General features: G+C 36.6%; 1 protein-coding gene across 2 annotated transcripts in view; it reads right to left on the bottom strand.

The window, feature by feature from the left end:
• LOC115813745 (inter-alpha-trypsin inhibitor heavy chain H3) overlaps positions 1-19,964 on the bottom strand; it is a 36,812-nt gene that overhangs the window by 1,411 nt on the left and 15,437 nt on the right. The window contains exons 2-23 of one of the 2 annotated variants that reach the window (XM_030776348.1): positions 15,752-15,915; positions 15,520-15,624; positions 14,955-15,117; positions 14,508-14,618; positions 12,727-12,855; positions 12,465-12,581; positions 12,065-12,233; positions 11,612-11,722; positions 11,268-11,449; positions 10,410-10,589; positions 9,152-9,276; positions 6,905-7,095; positions 5,497-5,526; positions 5,073-5,102; positions 4,647-4,676; positions 4,223-4,252; positions 3,997-4,035; positions 3,095-3,121; positions 2,612-2,659; positions 739-792; positions 502-606; positions 193-370 (exon numbers count right to left, since the gene is read on the bottom strand). In XM_030776348.1, the coding sequence (XP_030632208.1) occupies positions 193-370; positions 502-606; positions 739-792; positions 2,612-2,659; positions 3,095-3,121; positions 3,997-4,035; positions 4,223-4,252; positions 4,647-4,676; positions 5,073-5,102; positions 5,497-5,526; positions 6,905-7,095; positions 9,152-9,276; positions 10,410-10,589; positions 11,268-11,449; positions 11,612-11,722; positions 12,065-12,233; positions 12,465-12,581; positions 12,727-12,855; positions 14,508-14,618; positions 14,955-15,117; positions 15,520-15,624; positions 15,752-15,915 (2,318 nt within the window). Of the gene's footprint in view, positions 1-192; positions 371-501; positions 607-738; positions 793-2,611; positions 2,660-3,094; positions 3,122-3,996; positions 4,036-4,222; positions 4,253-4,646; positions 4,677-5,072; positions 5,103-5,496; positions 5,527-6,904; positions 7,096-9,151; positions 9,277-10,409; positions 10,590-11,267; positions 11,450-11,611; positions 11,723-12,064; positions 12,234-12,464; positions 12,582-12,726; positions 12,856-14,507; positions 14,619-14,954; positions 15,118-15,519; positions 15,625-15,751; positions 15,916-18,519; positions 19,082-19,209; positions 19,292-19,964 lie in introns of those variants that run through there. The other variant, XM_030776349.1, reaches the window with a different exon arrangement.

Here is a 19,964-nt window from a genome sequence, read left to right as displayed (position 1 = left end):
CAGTTTGTTTCCTCATTGTGTCTGTATATATATATGCCGCTATGTTTTGCTGTCAGTACTGAGCCAGTCCTTGTTAGCCTCGTTAGCTCTAGCTGTATCCAATCTCTTAGTTAATGACAATTTGACTGTTCTCTTGAACATGTATTTTGTTCATAAGCAGCAGCAGTCAATACCAGCATAGCTGAACTTTACCTGTCTGTCTCATGAGTGGTAGGTTCCTGATTCCAAAGAAATTTCACAGCATTCCGCCCATCAGAAAAAATGATCTCACTGGTACTCAGTCTCATATGAAGATCAGTTTTGTAAAAAATGGTGATTTGTGAGAAACCAGTACCACCAGACTCAATGAGCTCACCATTCATAGAGAAATCTTTACAGTGAGGACAGGCAGAACACACAAGAAAATACTGTCAATACATCATAAAAATAGTTCCCTGTAGAAGAATTAGTTACATCAACGAACAAAAAGATTGATTTAATAGATGAGTAGCAGTGACTCACCAGAGCTGGGGTCCTGTAGGAGTCTGAGCCTCTGGGATGCAGGAATGTCATAGCAGAGAGGTTCGGACTGATCCTGTGCTTGAATTAGGAATCGTACAGGGCTTGCTGTGAGAAGACAAGCAGAGAGGGAGAGATATACAAAAATGAGTATACGGCGTAATGCAAAATCAGAAATAAAGAGCACATTTAATATTTTTGCACAAATGTAAAGTAAATTGTTTCTAGATGGTACTATACCATATCGAACAGTGGTTGTTGGTGGAGCATGTGTTGGATGAAAAATTCTGGAGTCTGTATCGTTGTATCAACACAAGAATCAGAAATCAAAGCATGAAAATAGTCACATGTACGATTCATTAGACACACACAAAAGGAATCATATCACCTGTATGCACCATTACTATATGAACTATATCATATCTCATATACTATATCATATTACAGAATTTGGAGAATACAGAGAGAGAGCTTAAGTATGCTGAAATAAATATACACTACGGTGTAAAATGAACAACTATCAAAAACATGACAGAGGATACTCTGTCACAGAATATTTAATGTTTGTGCACAAATACATAAGAGATAAGGAAAAAAATATATATATGTTCATCAATGCACTCAACGGAAAACTGTACTACACTGTTTAAAGCAGTGGTCTCTGTTGTCAGAAAGCCTCAAAGTTGGCTCAAAAAATGTTGAACATGGACATGGGACATGGGCCTTTGATTAAGTACTGCACTGACCCCCTTCATCATTGCTGCTAATGCTGTACCTTATGTTTACAGTCACAGCAATTATGTTTACTTTTTTTTTTACAGCGATTTATGTGTACACTACAGCAGATTTTTGTAATGTAGAACTGTCTGACTTAGTAATTTTGTGTCAGAATTCTTGCACTGTCTTGCTGTGTGTATATATTTGCACACGTGCTCTTTACGTAGTCTTGTGTAGGGCCTGTGTTGTCACAGTTCTGTGTATTCTCATGTGGCTCTGTGCTGTGTTGTTCTATGTAGCACCATGGTCCTGGAGGAACGTGGTTTAATCTCACTGTGTACTAGCTGTGTATGGCTGAAATAATAATAATAATAATAACAATAATAATAATAATAATAATAATAATGATAATAATATTTATTTAGAGTCCAATATCACTATTTATAGTCTCAAAGGGCTTTACATGTCTATAACAAAGTCAAATCAAAATTATATCATGCATAAGTTCGAGAAAATAGATCCAAATAATCCAAAATCTTGAGAGCGCAGGGTGCGAGGTGGGTTAAAGGGTGTAATTAAGTCAGACAGGTAGGAAGGCGCAAGCCCATGTAAAATTTTATATGTTAATAAGAGGACCTTAAAATCTGCCCTTGCATGAATTGGGGGCCAGTGAAGGGAAGCCAGGACAGGGCTATTGTGATCAAACTTCTTCATACGGGTCAGAATTCTAGCAACAGCATTCTGGACCAGCTGAAGACTATTGATACTAGAGGCAGGCAGGCCAGAGTAAAGAACATTGCAGTAATTGAGGCGAGACGTGACGAATGCGTGAACAATGGTTTCTGCATCAGCCATACTCATAAAGGGCCTAATTTTAGCAATGTTACGGAGGTGATGAAAGGCAGTTTTGGTTGTGTTCTTGATATGAGTGACTAGCGAGAGACTAGAGTCAAAAATCACACCAAGGTTCTAAGCTGAAGAGTTTTGAGAGATGATGCAGTTGTCAAAATTTAGAGTTAGATCATTAAAAAGATGCTTATGTGTAGGGGGACCAATGACCAGAATTTCAGTCTGGCCTGCGTTAAATGACAATATGACAATATTGAAATAGAAATGACAATAAAGCCTACGTCTATGTTTGTGTGAAAGTTTTAAAATCCATTTTTGAAGGAACAGCGCTAATACTGTTGCTCTCATTTCCTTTGTGTACAAGTAGAAGCATAATTTTGAGCGTGAGCTGAGTTCAAAACGTTGTTGTACAAACCCTACTCAGCTCCTGTTCTTTTTAATGAGTATACAGATTTAGACTGCAAACCCTGCTTGTGAATTCAGATACAATTATGTACTTTTGAAGTGTCTGTCAGCATGTTAGCATGCATGCTTGTCATGTGCTTACCAAAAAGGATCACAGGACTGTTCTGATCGAGACCATCCAGTGATCCACCTGCAACATTTTAAAAGAAGGAATAACATCATTATAACACTGACAAACAAACAAGATGTAAAAATGCACTTTAGTTACATGCCTATAGTATTACTTATATAGTGTGCTTAGTGTTGTAGAAATTATGTAAAAGTTTACTCCCTGTCCAGTGACTACCTCTTCTATGGTTTTCTAAGTGCATAACTGGCATAGCTATGGTGTTGTAAACATCTGACTGGTGTTCGAATAACTAAACTGCACACTCAAATAACTTATATCAAAGGAAATTGTACATTTGTTAAATATGATGAAACTTTAGGATAAAGATGACAAACTGGAAGAATGTTTTTTACTTGTTTTTTTTTTTGGTTTTTTTACAAGCAACAAACAAAGACTGTTCTGCAAAATCGAGTTAGCATGTATCTTCATCAATGAGTCAAATAATAAGTCTTGTACCTTTGATTCTCCTTTGATGACCGCGAGCTAGTTGTGGGAGAATCAGAAAATTGCTGTCAAGAAAGATCTGGTGCATTAAATGCTCATTAATACAGTACAATTCACATTATGTGAGAAACCGAAAGGACATTGGATGCTCTGTTCCATTTCACACAGTGAGCAAAAATTGTGTGCACCATTACTATCTGTAACCATTTCTGTGACATAGCTTACTGCTGTAGTCTTACCACTCTCTGCCACACTATGAAACGTGTCAACCAATAAACGGCTACACATTCACACCATGGTTAGTGATTACCATTCCCAGCTAAAACAAGAAAAAATTTTGTTAGTTGGTTAAAATAAGAATCCCCCAGTTTAATGTTTGAGGACATTGACAAAGTGCACATTGTTCATTTTTTACCACCAGTGATCAAGACTATAGCTTGAAGTCTCAGAACTGGAGACATTAAGAGCACTTAGCTGCCATTGTTGCTTGAATACCAACAGAAATGTGATTGGGCCTGCCATCCGAGTGGACCTAAAACCTCAACCTGCTTTCAGACTGTCCCTATAAAGCTGTATCTTTGCCCAAACGAATATATTTCAAGACTTTCAAACTTAGAGCTTTATTGGACTCTTAATTCTGTGTGGTGGGTGATTCTTTCCTATCCTCTATCCCTCTGTGTTTATCACCTTTATTTACCAAAGATGGTTCGTATGCCTGACAAGTGTCTGTATGATTGAAGCATTGCTTTATACTGAGCCTTTTAGAACAGCAATAGCAATGTGTGTGTATTCTGACTTTTTGTGTGTATGCTGTAGTAAAATAAGCATTTCAGTGAAGATAAAAGAACTCATGCAGTTTTTATGTCATATTTTTCAATCAGCCAAACTTAATAATACAAAAGACTGAAACATACCTTTAGACAAACGTGTTGTGGGTCGTTGTAATAGCACAGCTATCACAAGAAGATAAAAGATGGATATGATTTATAATGTACAAATAAAGTTTGTATGTAGAGCATCTCTATCAATACAAGAACACAGTCAGTCTTTCAGTAACTCTATCAGTAATCTCTCAAGAACTTTTCATTTGCCACCATTATTATCACAATAAGTATACAAAGTGAAAGCTGATTGACCTACCGCCAGGACTATGGCTCATCTGTACAGTTGCTTCATGAAAATAAGAGATGCATTTATGTTGAGTTAGACTTTTAGAATTAGACAATACTTTTGTACTGAATGATGTCAGTTCCATGCATGCATATGCTAACTGAATAATGTAACAAATGCTATGAATCAACAGTGAGTGTAATGAAATGTTGAATGATGACTAGTCCTGTCCAGTTTATTATTCCTCCATGAACAAGAATAGTAGCCTATGATAAATAGACCTATGTTACTTTAAAAATGAACATGAGGCCACCTTCATTAAAAAAAAATAAGTCTATTTACACAGGGTATTTAATACAATATTGAAAGAATTTGAAAGGCATTATGGGCCTTTTCATTTGCCAGTATTATTATCATCACAATAAGTATACAAAGTGAAAGCTGATTGACCTACCGCCAGGACTATGGCTCATCTGTACAGTTGCTTCATGAAAATAAGAGATGCATTTATGTTGAGTTAGACTTTTAGAATTAGACAACACTTTTGTACTGAATGATGTCAGTTCCATGCATGCATATGCTAACTGAATAATGTAACAAATGCTATGAATCAACAGTGAGTGTAATGAAATGTTAAAAGATGACTAGTCCTGTTCAGTTTATTATTCCTCCATGAACAAGAATAGTAGCCTATGATAAATAGACCTATATTACTTTAAAAATGAACATGAGGCCACCTTCATTAAAAAAAAAAATAACTCTATTTACACAGGGTATTTAATACAATATTGAAAGAATTTGAAAGGCATTATGGGCCTTTTCATTTGCCAGTATTATTATCATCACAATAAGTATACAAAGTGAAAGCTGATTGACCTACCGCCAGGACTATAGGACCTCGGTGAAAATGCTTCACAAAAATAAGAGATGCAAGTACGTTGAGTTAGACTTTTAGAATTAGACAACACTTTTGTGCTAAATAATGTCAGTTCTATGCATGCATATGCTAACCGAATAATGTAACAAATGCTATGAATCAACAGTGAGTGTAATGAAATGTTAAAAGATGACTAGTCCTGTTCAGTTTATTATTCCTCCATGAACAAGAATAGTAGCCTATGATAAATAGACCTATATTACTTTAAAAATGAACATGAGGCCACCTTCATTAAAAACAAATAACTCTATTTACACAGGGTATTTAATACAATATTGAAAGAATTTAAAAGGCATTATGGGCCTTTTCATTTGCCACCATTATTATCATCACAATAAGTATACAAAGTGAAGGCTGATTGACCTACCGCCAGGACTATAGGACCTCGTTGAAGATGCTTCACAAAAATAAGAGATGCAAGTACGTTGAGTTAGACTTTTAGAATTAGACAACACTTTTGTGCCAAATAATGTCAGTTCTATGCATGCATATGCTAACCGAATAATGTAACAAATTCTATGAATCAACAGTGCGTGTAATGAAATGTTAAAAGAAGACTAGTCCTGTTCAGTTTATTATTCCTCCATGAACAAGAATAGTAGCCTATGATAAATAGACCTATGTTTTTTTAAAAAATGAACATGAGGCTACCTTCATTAAAAACAAATAACTCTATTTACTCAGGGCATTTAACACAATACTGAAACAATTTAAAGGGCATTATGGGCCTTGTTGTTATATATATATATATGTTGTATATTTTTCATTATAAATGGGTCAAATCAAGAAATAAATGGGTCAAATAAAAAAAAATAATACTGATAGAGGCAATGAAATGTGGTGAGACAATATTTTTATGAATGACTTAATTTAGATAATTGAGTTAAATGTGATACTAGTATCTATTATCCCAGAATTTGGCCATGGCAATTAAAATACTTGTTAATTGCCCATTCTAACGTGTAACATGGAAATTGTTAAGAATTTTAAATTGAGGTCATGACAGTTTGTAAATCACTTTTCACAGGAATAATGGGCTTGTCATTGTGGGTAACTGTGGGTAATTCCAGCCATCAGCTGACTGACTTTGTACAATGCAATAAACCTATTCAACACTTTCTTGGGATTAAGATCCATTATGCTACAACACCATACTTTCCACTTTAACCACAGACTGCTTTAACTGTTACAAGTTAAAAATTACAAGTTCAGTCTTTTAAACCCAGCACAAAGATTGCTGTCAAACTTCTTTTGTAGTTTGTTTTCATAATTCATGTTAATTTTTCATATTTATTTTCATTATAGGGCTTTACAACTTTATTGTAAATTACCTTTTTAATGTTCATTTTAAGCTCCTTGTTTTAACTTGTTTGTTTGTTTCTTGCTTTATATTTTGTGTCATGGTAAAGCATCTCAGTAGTTGTAGGTCCTCATGTCCAGAGGAACCAATACACCAACTACAAAAGTCAGTATCTGAACATTAAATAAAGTAATGCATATGATTACTGTAGTAGATCTAAATGAGACAAATACTTACTTGTTTTGTTGAATCGCAGCTCTCAAACTGGCTCTTTTTAGGGGAATTTTGGGTAAGGGTTTAGTGTGAGGAGAAGATGTGTCTTGGAAGGGCATAGATGGTTTAGATGTACAGTGAGTTTGACTGCATTGTTGACCAGGAGGTGACTTACAATAATTATGTTCCTGTAACCTAGTGTTTGGTGTTCTTTTGTTGCATTTGTCTTTTTTTGTAACAAAGAGAAATGATCACATTGTACCTGAGAGACGTCGACTTGTTTTTGTTCTTGTCTCTCCTTTTCTTTCCTTGGGTTTGTGGGCAACCTGAATGTCTTCTTCCTGGGGCTTGGTGACCACCATAGAGGTCAATGGCGTCACAAAGTTATATTTTAGAGAGAGATCCAGGGTTTCTTTTCTCACTGCTTCTTTCTCCTGTCCTTCCAACATCAGTCTAAGACAAGGAAAATATATATATATATGTATATACACACACACACACAGTTGTGGTCGGAAGTTTACATACACTCATCATGGCCATGAATGTCATGGCAATATTGGACTTTCTATGATTCCTTTGAACTGTTCTTTTTCTAGGGCAGAGTGATTGTACAACATTCATCTTCAACACAGGGTCGAAATTATACATACAGCACACCTAGTATTTGGTTAAATGTCCCTTAGCAAGCTTCACCTTGACCAGACACTTTTGGTAGCCATCAACAAGCTTCTGGCATAACTCTGGCTGGATCTTTGACAACTATTCTTGACAGAATTGGTAGAGTTCAATTAAATTTGTTGCTTTCCTGGCATGGAGACGACTTTTAAGCTCAGTCCACGTATTCTTGATGGGGCTGAGGTCAGGACTTTGGGAAGGCTATTCCAAAAGCTTGATGTGAGCCTGCTTTATCCATTCCACAACCAGCTTTGATGTGTGTTTGGGGTCATTGTCCTGTTGGAACACCCAGTTGTGTCCAAGTTTCAACTGTCTAGCTGGTGGCTTGAGGTTATGCTGAAGAATTCTGAGGTAATCTCCCTTCTTCATTATTCCATCCACTTTGTGCAATGTGCCAGTTCCACTGGCAGCAAAACAGTCCCAGAGGAATGATGCTACCACCACCATTAGGGTCGAATGCCTCACCTTTGATCCTCCGAATATACCTCTGGTCATTGTGGCCAAACAGCTCAATCTTTGTCTTATCTGACCATAAAACCTTCCTCCAGAAGGCTTTTTATTTGTCCATGTGGTCAGCTACAAATTTTAGTCGAGCTCAAAGGTGTAGATTTTGGAGCAGGGGCCTCTTTCTTGGACGGCAGCCTCTCAGTCCATGGCGATGTAGAACTTTTTTGACTGTAGACCAGGGGTCACCAACCTTTTTGAAACTGAGAGCTACTTCAAGGGTACTGAGTAATGCAAAGGGCTACCAGTTTGATAACACACTTCTGAAATAACAAAGTTGCATGGTTTACCTTTAATTTTATATTATTATTAATGATATTCGACTACGTGACGACACTGATCACGTTAATGATTCATCACAATAATTATTCAGAATGATTCAACAAGGTAGGAAACAGACTTGAATAAACACAAAACAATTAAATAAAATTTTAGACTGAGCTCGTTGGTGATTAGTGCTATTTTTAGAACTGGCCTGCGGGCAACTGATGTCGTCCCTGCGGGCGACCTGGTGCCCTCGGGCAACATGTTGGTGACCCCTGCTGTAGACAGTGACACTGGTGTTCCAGTTCTTTCAGTTCATGGCAGGCCTGTGCCTTGGTGGTTCTTGGGTTGCTCCTGACCATCCGAACCAATTTTCTCTCAGCTGAGGGTGACAGTTTGGGTCTTCTTCCAGACCTTGGTAAAGTGGTTGCACCTCCCAACAACTTGTACTTATGTATAATTGTTTGAACTGATGATCTTGGAATTTGCAGTTGTTTAGAAATGGCTCCAAGAGACATTCCCGACTTGTGTAAAGCTATGATCCTCTGTCTCATATCTGCACTGAGCTCCTTGGACTTTCCCATTTTACTGTGTTGGTCAATCCAGTGAGTGCTGTCAAACAAACCCTTTTTATGTTGGCACAGGAAAGCTACCAGCTGTAGTCAATCATGATCACTAACAAGAAGTTAAGAGGCCTTGGCCTTGGCAAGTTAATAGATATTTTGGAACTTTCAGCACCATTATATTAATAATCTAACTGAGTGTATGTATATTTTTTACCCTATATGTATAATTTTGACCCTGTGTTGATTTCAGAAAACCCAAAATAAATTAAAACTTGTGAACCATATTCTTGTTTTTTTTTTTATTAAAGATGTATGTTGTACAATCATTCTGCCTCAGAGAAAGAACAGTTCAAAGGAATCATAGAAAGCCCAATATTGCTTTGATATTCATGTCCACAATGAATGTATGTAAACTTCCAACCGCAACTGTATATATATATTGCTGTCACACCTGTATTTACATGAACACTTCGCATGCGATTATATGTAGGCTCACTCACTCCTTCTCCAAAAGCTGCTTTACTGTAAGGTAGGCCCAAAGTCGTTCAATGAAATCTTCAAACCCAGTCAAGTTACTAAGAATGGTTGGATCAATGGTGTCATGATATTCCATCCTTTTGCTTATCTGGAAAAAAAAACATACATGAAGCTATCATACAGAACTTTGTGCAACACATCATTCTGACTGAGGTGTATTACACAGTTACAGCAGGAAGCCAACAACACTTGATTATCTTAGCTCCTGTGCAAGCAGCAAGCAAGTGTACTCAGTCAACATGTTCAGTGTAAGTTGTTTTGCGCACTTGTATGAAAAGATAATGGGTATGTAGATGAATAAGTTATGTAGCTGAATTTCTTCTTAGCAATAATTCAAAGTGGATTCATTCATGGACACTGTTTAATGGAATTAGGTTAGCTTTCACCAGTTAGCTTTCAACAATGAATTTTGAATTAAATATGTATTTGAGTTGAATGAAGTTTTTATGTACTTTTACTGATCCACTATTTTTATTGCACAGAAGCATCCACATACCTAGCTTTAATGAGGTATGTTTACAACTAATCATACAGCATTCCAAAAGCAGTGGATATGCTGCATGCCATTATCACAATATTGTTGTGCCCATTAAGCTGGGCCCACTGAACATTGCATTGATGTACATGAATGCTGTGTAATTATATCTACTGAGCAATTAAACAAAGCACTACCAAATGTTCTGGTTGAGCACATAGCTTGATTATTTTTTGCTTTTTTGGCAATATGTGGTAATTCTCTGTAAAATATGATTTTATGAACATTTTATGAACCACTAACTGATGGACAATTTTTGCAGAGGTGTAACATATCTGTTTTGAGAAATCATCCATAATATTTATTAAGCAAGCAGAAGCTAGCCTGTTCTTCACACTTAGAATGAGAAATTGAGTTTTGTACATATCATATCTTTGTAAAAATAAATGTCACTGATAAATTGTAGGCCTTTTGTCACAAACAACCAACAAACTAAACAACAACCTTAGGTCCCTCTGATGGAATAGCAATTGATACACATATAAAATAGCCAAACTTACAGACTGTCTTTTAAGTTAACTAGATAAACAGTATACCTGTAGTCAAAGTAGATATGGCAATGCTGGCTGTGAGATTCAGTTATGCATGAGTTTGGAGAAGGAAACAATGTTAGCATTAGAAGTCGTTACTTTTTCATGCTGCTTACTATGTCCTTTAGCCCAATCAGCAGATCGATGTGAACTTACTGATGTTGCAGTGATCTCATTGGTGAAGAGGTCCAAACTGTTGTCTGTGAGCAGTCCAGCCACCACAATCTCTGATCCATTGTAATACTGGCTGAAATTGGTTTGTGTCACATTTGCCGCCCCAGTATAGGTTATGTGTATATCTGTCAGTAGTGGCGTGGCCACTTCCTCATAGAATCCCTGTCAAAAACAGATATCCACATATTTCAGTCTGTGCACCCTTCATCTTTACTGAATATCCTAATGCATTTCAGAATATTAATTATAATCCATATTAGTTATAGTCCGTTATAATTATTCAGTATTCATTTTGCTACATGACAAATAGACTACATATAGAGGGATGAGAAGAGCACAAATACATCTTTTCAGTCCTGATTTGGGACATATTTGTATGTGACACAAAATCCTATTCCAAGGCATAGATTTTTTTTTACAATATGGATGACATAAAATCAAATCCAAATGGATAAAATGTGTAATGTGTCCTAAGTTTTACTGATTCATTCTTTTTCTTTTCATATTGTCTGCCTTATCATCACCATCTGACAATCTGCACTGGACCTAAGCTGTAACTCAGATCTGAAAATAAGAACAGAACCACCAGGTGATGGCTGGTGTAACAGGACAAAGTACTTGATGGGACATTACAGATGGATAATAGTCTTTCATTTCTTGTTCATATATATATGTGGGCTGGTGCAGTTCATGGTGAACTGGATAAATGTTTATTGATTTACATGAACAAATTAACAATCAGACAGAAATATGACTGAGGTAAGAGTTTAAACAACCATGAAATTGTGGCTTAATTGCTTTGAAGGGACTTTTCACATGCTCAGTGAGAATCCATGTTACCTGAAGTTGTTGATCAGCATCTGAGTCCTCATAAATCCTGCGTGCCACACCGTCATTTTCCATGGCCATTTTCTTTAAAAACTCAAAACTTACATCAAATCCAAATCCCAGGCAGTACAAGGGGAATTTCCCCTGAATGGCTTTCTTCACATTGTCCTGTATTTTACCAATGCTAGTCACACCTAGTGAGGACCGAATCAAAATACTTACTCCTAAGCAAGAGAAGCTAAATTGTGTGTGTGTGTATGTGTGTGTGTGTGTGTGTGTGTGTGTGTTTGAGTATTGCAGTGTCATTGTTAACAATGTGAGTGGGTGTAAAAAAATTATGAGGGCTTTATTAGTACCTGTGGTGGGCTCTCCATCTGTAAGAAGGATTAGGATGGAGGCAGAGTCCTCTTGTGGGTGTCTGTTGATCAACTCCACCCCTTTCAGGACAGCAGCATTTATATCAGTAGCTGAGAGAATAATGGTAAACATGTCAAATCACACACCGCTATCCTCACCTGGACCATTTATCTCTGTATCCTATAAAATGATTCATGTATCCATAAGATTTTCAGTCTGTTTGCCTTTTCTCTTAACGTATTTTCAGCAGCATTGTATGTTTTCTGTGATGACTGTCTAGTCCTCTTCAATTCTCCCAAATTGTTGTCAGAAGCACATAGCAATCATTTGCAGTCTAACTGCTCCTTCTCTTCATTGCTCTACTGCTCTGATCATCATATCTCAGCCCCTGTGACAGTTCAGCTAAATTCTAATGGAAAGAGTTTCTTTAGTTACAATCAGAAGGATCTTACATCCTCTAGCAGTGATCTGTTTCACAAACTTCTTGGCATCCTCCACGTTGCTTTGTGTGGCCTTGAGGAGTTCTGGTTTCCAGGTTTTCACTCTACCATCAAAAGTAATTATGCCAAAATGGTCATTTTCAGAGAGATCTCCCAAGATCCTTAGCATTGCCACACGAGTCTAAAATCACAGAAGACATAAGTAAATCAGTTTTGATTTCCTTCCCGTAAATACTTTCATCTCTAAAGCCCTCTGTATTTGTTTTCTGAAGATCTGGGTTTGTACATTTTACTTAATCTGTGTGAGAGGTGCAAAAATCTTGCAGAAACATTTTGTGGTGCATGCAGTCCAGGTCTGGAAACTTTGCATCAAATCAGCAAATCTACGGCATGCACAACAATCATAAATTACCTGTTCCATTTTCCGGCCACTCATGGAGCCACTTCGATCAATGACAAAAACCACATTTTTGGGGATCCGTTGGACATCAGTGGGTGCAAAGTAATGGACAAAATGACCTTTTGATACCTGATGTTAAGAGGAATTGGCGTGGAAATCTTTTTAATAGAAATGTTCAACACACATCACATTCATTGCAGCAAAATATATCTCTACAATCAATCTGTTCCTCAGACCTTGTGGTAATGATTCCATAAAGATCAAATGACCTTACCCTTAGTTCTCCTTTGGATTTCTCTCGGTCAACATCATATAAGATGATCATGTCACCATTTAAGCCATTTTTTCCACAACCTTTACATTTTTTCTGTTGTTCACGAGTGGGATAGAATTTCACCCAAGCCTGAAATGAAAAGAATGAATCCAGATCAAAACACTAAAACCAGTTTGTGTAGCTTTAAAAGAACCCAGCTTATTCCTCTTATATGCTCAAAATTTGTGTTTAAACTTTTCCTTTATCATTTTAAAAAATGTTCCTTTATCACTTTAAATACATCTAGTTGTGGTACCTGTAATAGGCTATTACAAAATCCCTCCATGGAATGAATATCTTTTCCTGCCTAAGTGGAAAGTGCTCTGGTGACAGAAGTAAGGCACTGATTATTTTAGGCGCATGGCCATGAAGTTGAAAAAACACTGGAAACACCAAGGACAAAGTGGTTGTATTCGAAAAACAGCTAAAAGTTTTAAAAATCAAAGCATTGGTTCATGATTTCTGAGAGCCCTACACCTCTGTGATTGAGTCTGAACAAAGACTATTTGTTGTTGGCTTCACAATAGCCGATGTTTACGATAGGGCTGCTACTCAGAGACCGCAGTCAGTAGTTATGGCTTCAGCCTTGTACCACCAACCTTTGGTGAGCAACATGCCTTGGAAAGTGAACTAAAGACGTGGATTAACAGCACAATTGTCCGGATGTCTTTTGAGGGAGTGAAGTTTACTTGCAGCATTACCCTTTACTGATTCATATGGATAAATATTAAAATACCTGGACAGAGCCATTGTAGCCTTCACCCCTGTCTGCTACCGTACACGAATTGCATTGAACCATTAAAGCGGGAGCAGAAGGGATGGCTCAAGCTACTTGTTGGTTGTTAGAAAAGAACGTAGAATTACAAAAAATAAAGTCAGTATTGCGAGGGAAAAAAGTCAGAAAGTGTGAGACAAAAAGTCAGTGAAACGAAGTTGGAATTCTGAAAAGTTTAGTCACAATTAAGCCACTGTAAGCAATTAAGCAATTTTTTTTTAACGTGGCCAAACTAGGCTTCCACAGCATTATGTATGTGCACTTGGCCCTGCAGTCTCATGCCCTTTTATAGGGCTTGGCAGGGCTTTACCTATGCATATTAGGAACAACTGGCACACGCTTTCAGTTTATTAAGACAATGGGATTCATCATCATAAGAAAAAAGATGCGAACAATTCTGCGGTGTAAGAACACGTCATGAATCTGACGTAGACTTTTTCTTAGGACTGTTCTCGAGAACAAATTTAAGTAAAACTTTGGAGGATATTGGTGAATGATCCAGATTGGGTTCCAAGATCATAAGGGTCCAAACACATGGCAAATTTGTCTCAGAAATGGCCTCATGAATAACTCAATGAAGTGAAACACTTCCATAGCCTTCCAAAATGTATAGAGAGCAACGAACATTTCCATCTCTTTCATCTCTCATTTATTTAAAAAAAGTTTAAAACCTGTATAAGAAATTCTAGGGAAAACTGAAACTGTTTCAAAGACATACCACAGCCAACTCCTAATTGGTTAAAAATTTTTATTTATCAGTGGGGTTTTCATTGCTTTGTCATGCCTTGTCTAACGTGTCTAATCTTGTTTTGTCAGGTCTAACTTGTAAATATTAGGAATTTTCTAATGAGTTGGATGACTGATTCAACTAACTAAGTCCAAAGCACTGAAACAATGCATTCTGATTTTTAATTTGTACAATTTACTAGTGTAAGTCCTTACAGAATAACTTAATTCCATACTGTACCTCTGGGCCACTACGTGTGGTTGTGACTGCATCTGTCAGCTCATTAGTACTCAGTCCTCCTTTTACCTCCAGGAGGGAAATGCCTGGACTCTCATGAATATAAACATCAATCTGATACAGAGATAAACCAGAAACAGGCTTATTGCCCAAGCAATAGTCATTTATTATATCAAATATCATATATGTCCAGTATATTTATATGGAAATGCTGGTTGCTTATGTAATCTTTGCTTGCCTTTCCATAACATTTTGACTGTAAAACATATCTAAGAAATAACATCATGTCTGATTATATGCATATTTAATTTCTCAATAGTATTATATTTTCAAAGTCCAATAAAGAATGAATGGAAACCAGACTGAGATGTGACATGAAATCTTGGACCGTCTTACTTTGTATGTGGTGCTACACACAAGATATGTAAAGCTGTTGTTTATGTGACATACCTTAAAATCTGCCACAGGCTGTGTTGGTTGGGCATTGATGAGTAACTCATATTTGCCCAGACGACGCTTAAGCAGTTCCTCATAGGTCAGTTCAAATGTCACCTTACTGAGTGCAGCCACTGTCACTGAGGTTTTGAACTCCTCTAAGGTCCTGCCCACAGAGCTATAGGAAAGCTAGTATAATGATACTTGCATCATAATGCATGGACAGAAGTATTATATGATAGTGAATCCGGTGTAAAAAGCTAATAAAACCCTCTTTAATAAATCTTTAAACACAATTTTTATTGATAATATTATACATGAAATGAATCAACAGCAAAACCAATGCCTATAGTTTCTCATTGCTTAAACTTTTAAAACAATGCCCCCATGAAGACAATTATTTAAAAGTCTTAAGTGCAGCTGAAATTTTCATCATCGTGTACGTAAACACAAACACTGTGACATGAAGATTAAAAACATTACATACATTTTTGTAATATCTACTGTATGCTGCTCCACTAGGTTGGCTGCAATTAAGGGGTTTCAGTACATCTGAAAACTGAGGAACTGAACACAGTACCTGACCAGTCCAGCGCTTTGACCTCGAGACACTGCCTGACTGTACTGCTGTTGAGCCTCCTCTTTCTTTTTGACAATCCCATCATATGTCTTCCCCTCAATGGTCCTGAGGAGGAGTGATGTGAAGAGGGCATCATTCTGCTTTTGTTTATGTGTTTGTGTGTGTGTGAGTGTGTGTATATGTGTGTTTGGATATGCATGTGTGTATGTGTTGATTATTCTAATGGACTCACATTCTGAATTTGCTGATGAAAGCATTCTTGGGTATCTTCACCTGGAAATGAACTTCCTGAGATTCATTGAGGCTATTTGCCACACAACTGGTGATGACTGTTATAGCGTAGCGACTGGTTACTGTTGAGTTTATGTGGAAGCTGTATATGTCCACATTTCGTTGCTGCACAGAAAACATACAACATTTTAAAAAAGAATTTATCTGTCTGTTCTCCAAATATAATGCTGCACAGGTAACATATCTCTCTTCTACCCCTAATCCCACAAACCCTGCTAACATGAGAATATTTGTTTATATTTAACAGTAGATAAGCCCTTAATGGTAGAGATGCTGGCATTTCAAAATATTTCATATTCACACTTAATAGAAAATTATATATATAAAGTACTAGGATTTAGATGTCAAAGTTCCTTGTCACTGCCAAGTACATGTGCAAAAACAAGGCAAAGGGCTGTAATGGCCACTGTGGATGTATCATGCTCACATTCCAGTGGAGTTTATCTATTTAAAAAACCTGAGTACTCACAATCCGTAATACCCTATTCATAATCTGCAGTAAGCAATAAAAGTATTCTCACACCTTTTCCCACCAAGTAATGATGGATTATTTAAATTGACTGAGGAGTTGTAACAAAATTATTATGCTTGACGGATTCTCTCAGAGGTAATTTAGAAACAACATGGTAAAGAAACCGCTCTTAACCGGTTTCTTTTTCTTTAAGTATTCCAAACTGAATGTATTGTTGCATAACATGTTTTTTGCACTAAATTGAAATAATCCCTTTCTTTACAATATACAGCTATGAGGTTACAGTGGCACATATCAAGATCAGATCAGATCAGATAAGATAAGAGATTCAAGTACTGAAAAGATACACTTAGATCAGACTACTTTGCAGTGTCTTATTGTAATGAAGCAGTGGAAATTCACATTTAGACCATGTTCAGTTATGCAAATACTGAACAGCCTGTATTCAAACACTAGGTTGTTTGAAAATGCTAGCACAAAGACTTACTATTCCTAACTCACTTGAACAAAGCTTTATTGACTGGATATTTGACCATGCAGTTGAATTCAAGCAAACAGAATATCATAGTAAGTGCATCTCTTACTGGAAAATAACATCATTTCATTCTAAATAGCGCATTGCTTACTGGAAAATAACATCATTTAATTGTAAATAGGAGGCTATATTATGCCATGTTCCACCTTTTTAATGATTCATAGAAAAGCAATGCACAGTTTATACTGAAGCATGCCCATTTAAACCTTAATTCTAAAGCTGACTCTATCGTCAAAAAAGTCTAAAATGCATCATAAAATGTGTCTACTATGATGCCTAACTTAACTGAAGCGTACCTTTGCAGTGGTATCTGAGCCAGCGCTTACTATAAAAACAAGAACAAGGCACAGCCAAAAAAATGTACGATCCATTGTGACCTGTACAAGAGCGGTGTCTCTAACAAACACCCGCTTTATAAATACAGGACTGCAGACTGCACAGTGCAAAATGCGTCAGTAGTCTGGAGAGAGAAGTAGACAGGCTTTGGAAGAGTTTAACTGGGGAGCTAATTGACCTTGTCCTACTTGAAAATTTTGTTTCTGTTTTGCATTTCATGTTTTCCAGGAAAACAAGGATGAGCTGCCACTATTCAAGATTGCATGCTTTATTTAATTTCATATTAAAGGAGAAATGCAAGAAACATATATATATATATATATATATATACACACACACACACACACACACACACACACATACATACATACATACATACAAGTATATATATATATATATATATATATATATATATATATATATATATATATATGTATGTATGTATGTATGTATGTGTGTGTGTGTGTGTATATATATGTATGTATGTATGTATGTATGTATGTATTATGTATATGTGTGTGTGTGTGTGTGTGTGTGTGTGTGTGTGAATGTTTTTTTTGTTTTTGGTTTTTTTTTCTGGAGAGCACAGTCTCATGAAGTACCACACCACATAAACTCAACAATTCATCTCCCATTCTTGGCCTCCCATAACTGATTATCCTGCCCAACACGTACAAAACATCTACACTGCCCTTTCAGTCATTGCCCTTTCTTGGCACTCGATTTGACAACATTTACGGTAATGGCATTCAGTCCTTTGTTTGTTTTACCCAACAGGCCAAGGTTTCTTTTTCTCTGAGCATTTCTCATAAATCTGGGTTAATCTGCAGGGTAATGGTTTTAGTAAAAAAATTCTAATTATAAACATACTGTCATGCTTTTGGTCTTCTGTTTTCTACCTCCCCCTTCTGTTGCCAAGTCAGAGCCCTGTTTCATGATCACCAGTCAGTTCCACTCATTTGTCAGTAACCATTCAGTTACTTGTTGCACCTGTCCTTTGGTTAATTTCTCTAGTCCTGTGGTGTATTTACACCACTGTATTTCTGTTGTTTTGTTGTGAAGGTGACACTGAGAGAGAGACATTTCTCTGAGAGAGACACCCCAAACTGCAAAAGTCTTAGTTTGTCTTTCAACAAACTTATCCACAGGCTCCATTATGGTTTTTGAGTTACACTTTGAATCCTGTCAGTCCCTCTGTCTTGGTTGAGGTCTTTAATGATGAAAGCCCTGCAAATACATTCAGTTTCTCATTCAGTTCTTGACACACACCACTCAAAGAATGAAGATCTGATTTTAATGTTAAAAGAGCCAATGTAAAATGTTCATAGTGTTCACTTAGAATCACTTGAATGATCACTTCCGAGCACAGGGTTCACACTTTTGTTTAATGTACTGTTTGCTGTACACTCAAAAAAAGATTGAGGGAATTTGGATAAACAGAGTTTTGTGCTCTCTCTGGATGTCATATGTTCACATACAAATAAAAAATAAATTCTCTGCATTCAACCTCAACATGAAAATAGGTAAGAGGAAGACAGGCATGCATGTTTACATTTCATCCATTAGAAATAAATTCTTCAGGCCAAATTTGACACATGAGAACATTCCAGAATATCTTTGAGTTCATGGCTGTGAAAATACTCTTTGTACAGACGAAAAACATTATAGAAATATAACACACTAAGATTCAGTTCAACCAGTTACACCCATTTGAATAAATGGCCCAAACGTGTATCCTTCATGATTTTATTTATAATAGCATTGTATGTTGACTTTGTAAGATTAAATTAAGAAAGGAATATTCTGCAGTCCTCTACAGATAAGATACAGTAAAGTCAGACAGCTCCCCTTGCAAAGCAACCTGTAACGGCACCAACAAGCAGAGCACACTTGCTGCTGAGTGGGTACTGTAGTCAACAGCAGTGCTCCTATAATTGAAGACAAGTTGACAAGTCATATCAGAGAGACAAATTTAAAAATAATAATTGTATCAAACAATGTATTTTACACAAATACAAAATTCATATCAAATGAGTCTACTTTTAAGGGCACAAACCAGAGAACATCCACTTCCTGATCTTCAATCTTGAGTTTAGGTGCAGGTGATCCAGGGACGATCTCATAAGCAGGAAGCTTTCCTAAAATATCAGACACAAATTTTCTGAATACTGACAGCTAACGGGAAGATGCAGTCTGAATGGAAATCTCGTCCTTTTTAATAACAATAATAATAATAATAATAATAATACAAGTTTATTTAGAGCCCAGTATCACTATTTATAGTCTCAATGGGCTTTACATGACCACATGACCATAACAAAGTCAAATCAAAATTATATTATCCATAAGTTCGAGAAAATAGAGTCTGGTTTTAAAGGTACAAAGAGAGTGTGCCTCCCTAATTTCTGTAGGTAAACCATTCCAGAGGAAGGGAGAGCAGTAGGAAACGGCTCGGTTGCCAATGGACTTCTTTTTTTTTCTTTTTATCTTTTTTTTTTTTTTTTGAGTAGTCAGACAACTTGGAATCAGTTTCTATATGATAACCTCAGCTCACAGATGTTAAGTGATATCTAGACATCCATCATTAGTCACTGGACATGCAGTTGATTTAGTCAGGAGAGACAAATTATTATTTTTCTGGAGCTGATCTTTGGTAAACCAGGAAAAGGGGCAGATCAATGGTGGGGGGTTAGATGTTAACTTGATTATTGTCAACATTCATCAAAGATATGAAATCATGTAAGGACTGCTCTCTATGAAGTGTCAGAGTTCAGACTGACCCTGTCTGATGTGTTACATATTTAGTGCTAC

The sequence above is a fragment of the Chanos chanos genome, chromosome 6 (assembly GCF_902362185.1).
Source record: "Chanos chanos chromosome 6, fChaCha1.1, whole genome shotgun sequence".
Classification (NCBI taxonomy): domain Eukaryota; kingdom Metazoa; phylum Chordata; class Actinopteri; order Gonorynchiformes; family Chanidae; genus Chanos; species Chanos chanos.
The sequence above is the reverse complement of the archived record's forward strand: the minus strand, read 5'-3'. Positions and strand labels throughout refer to the sequence as shown.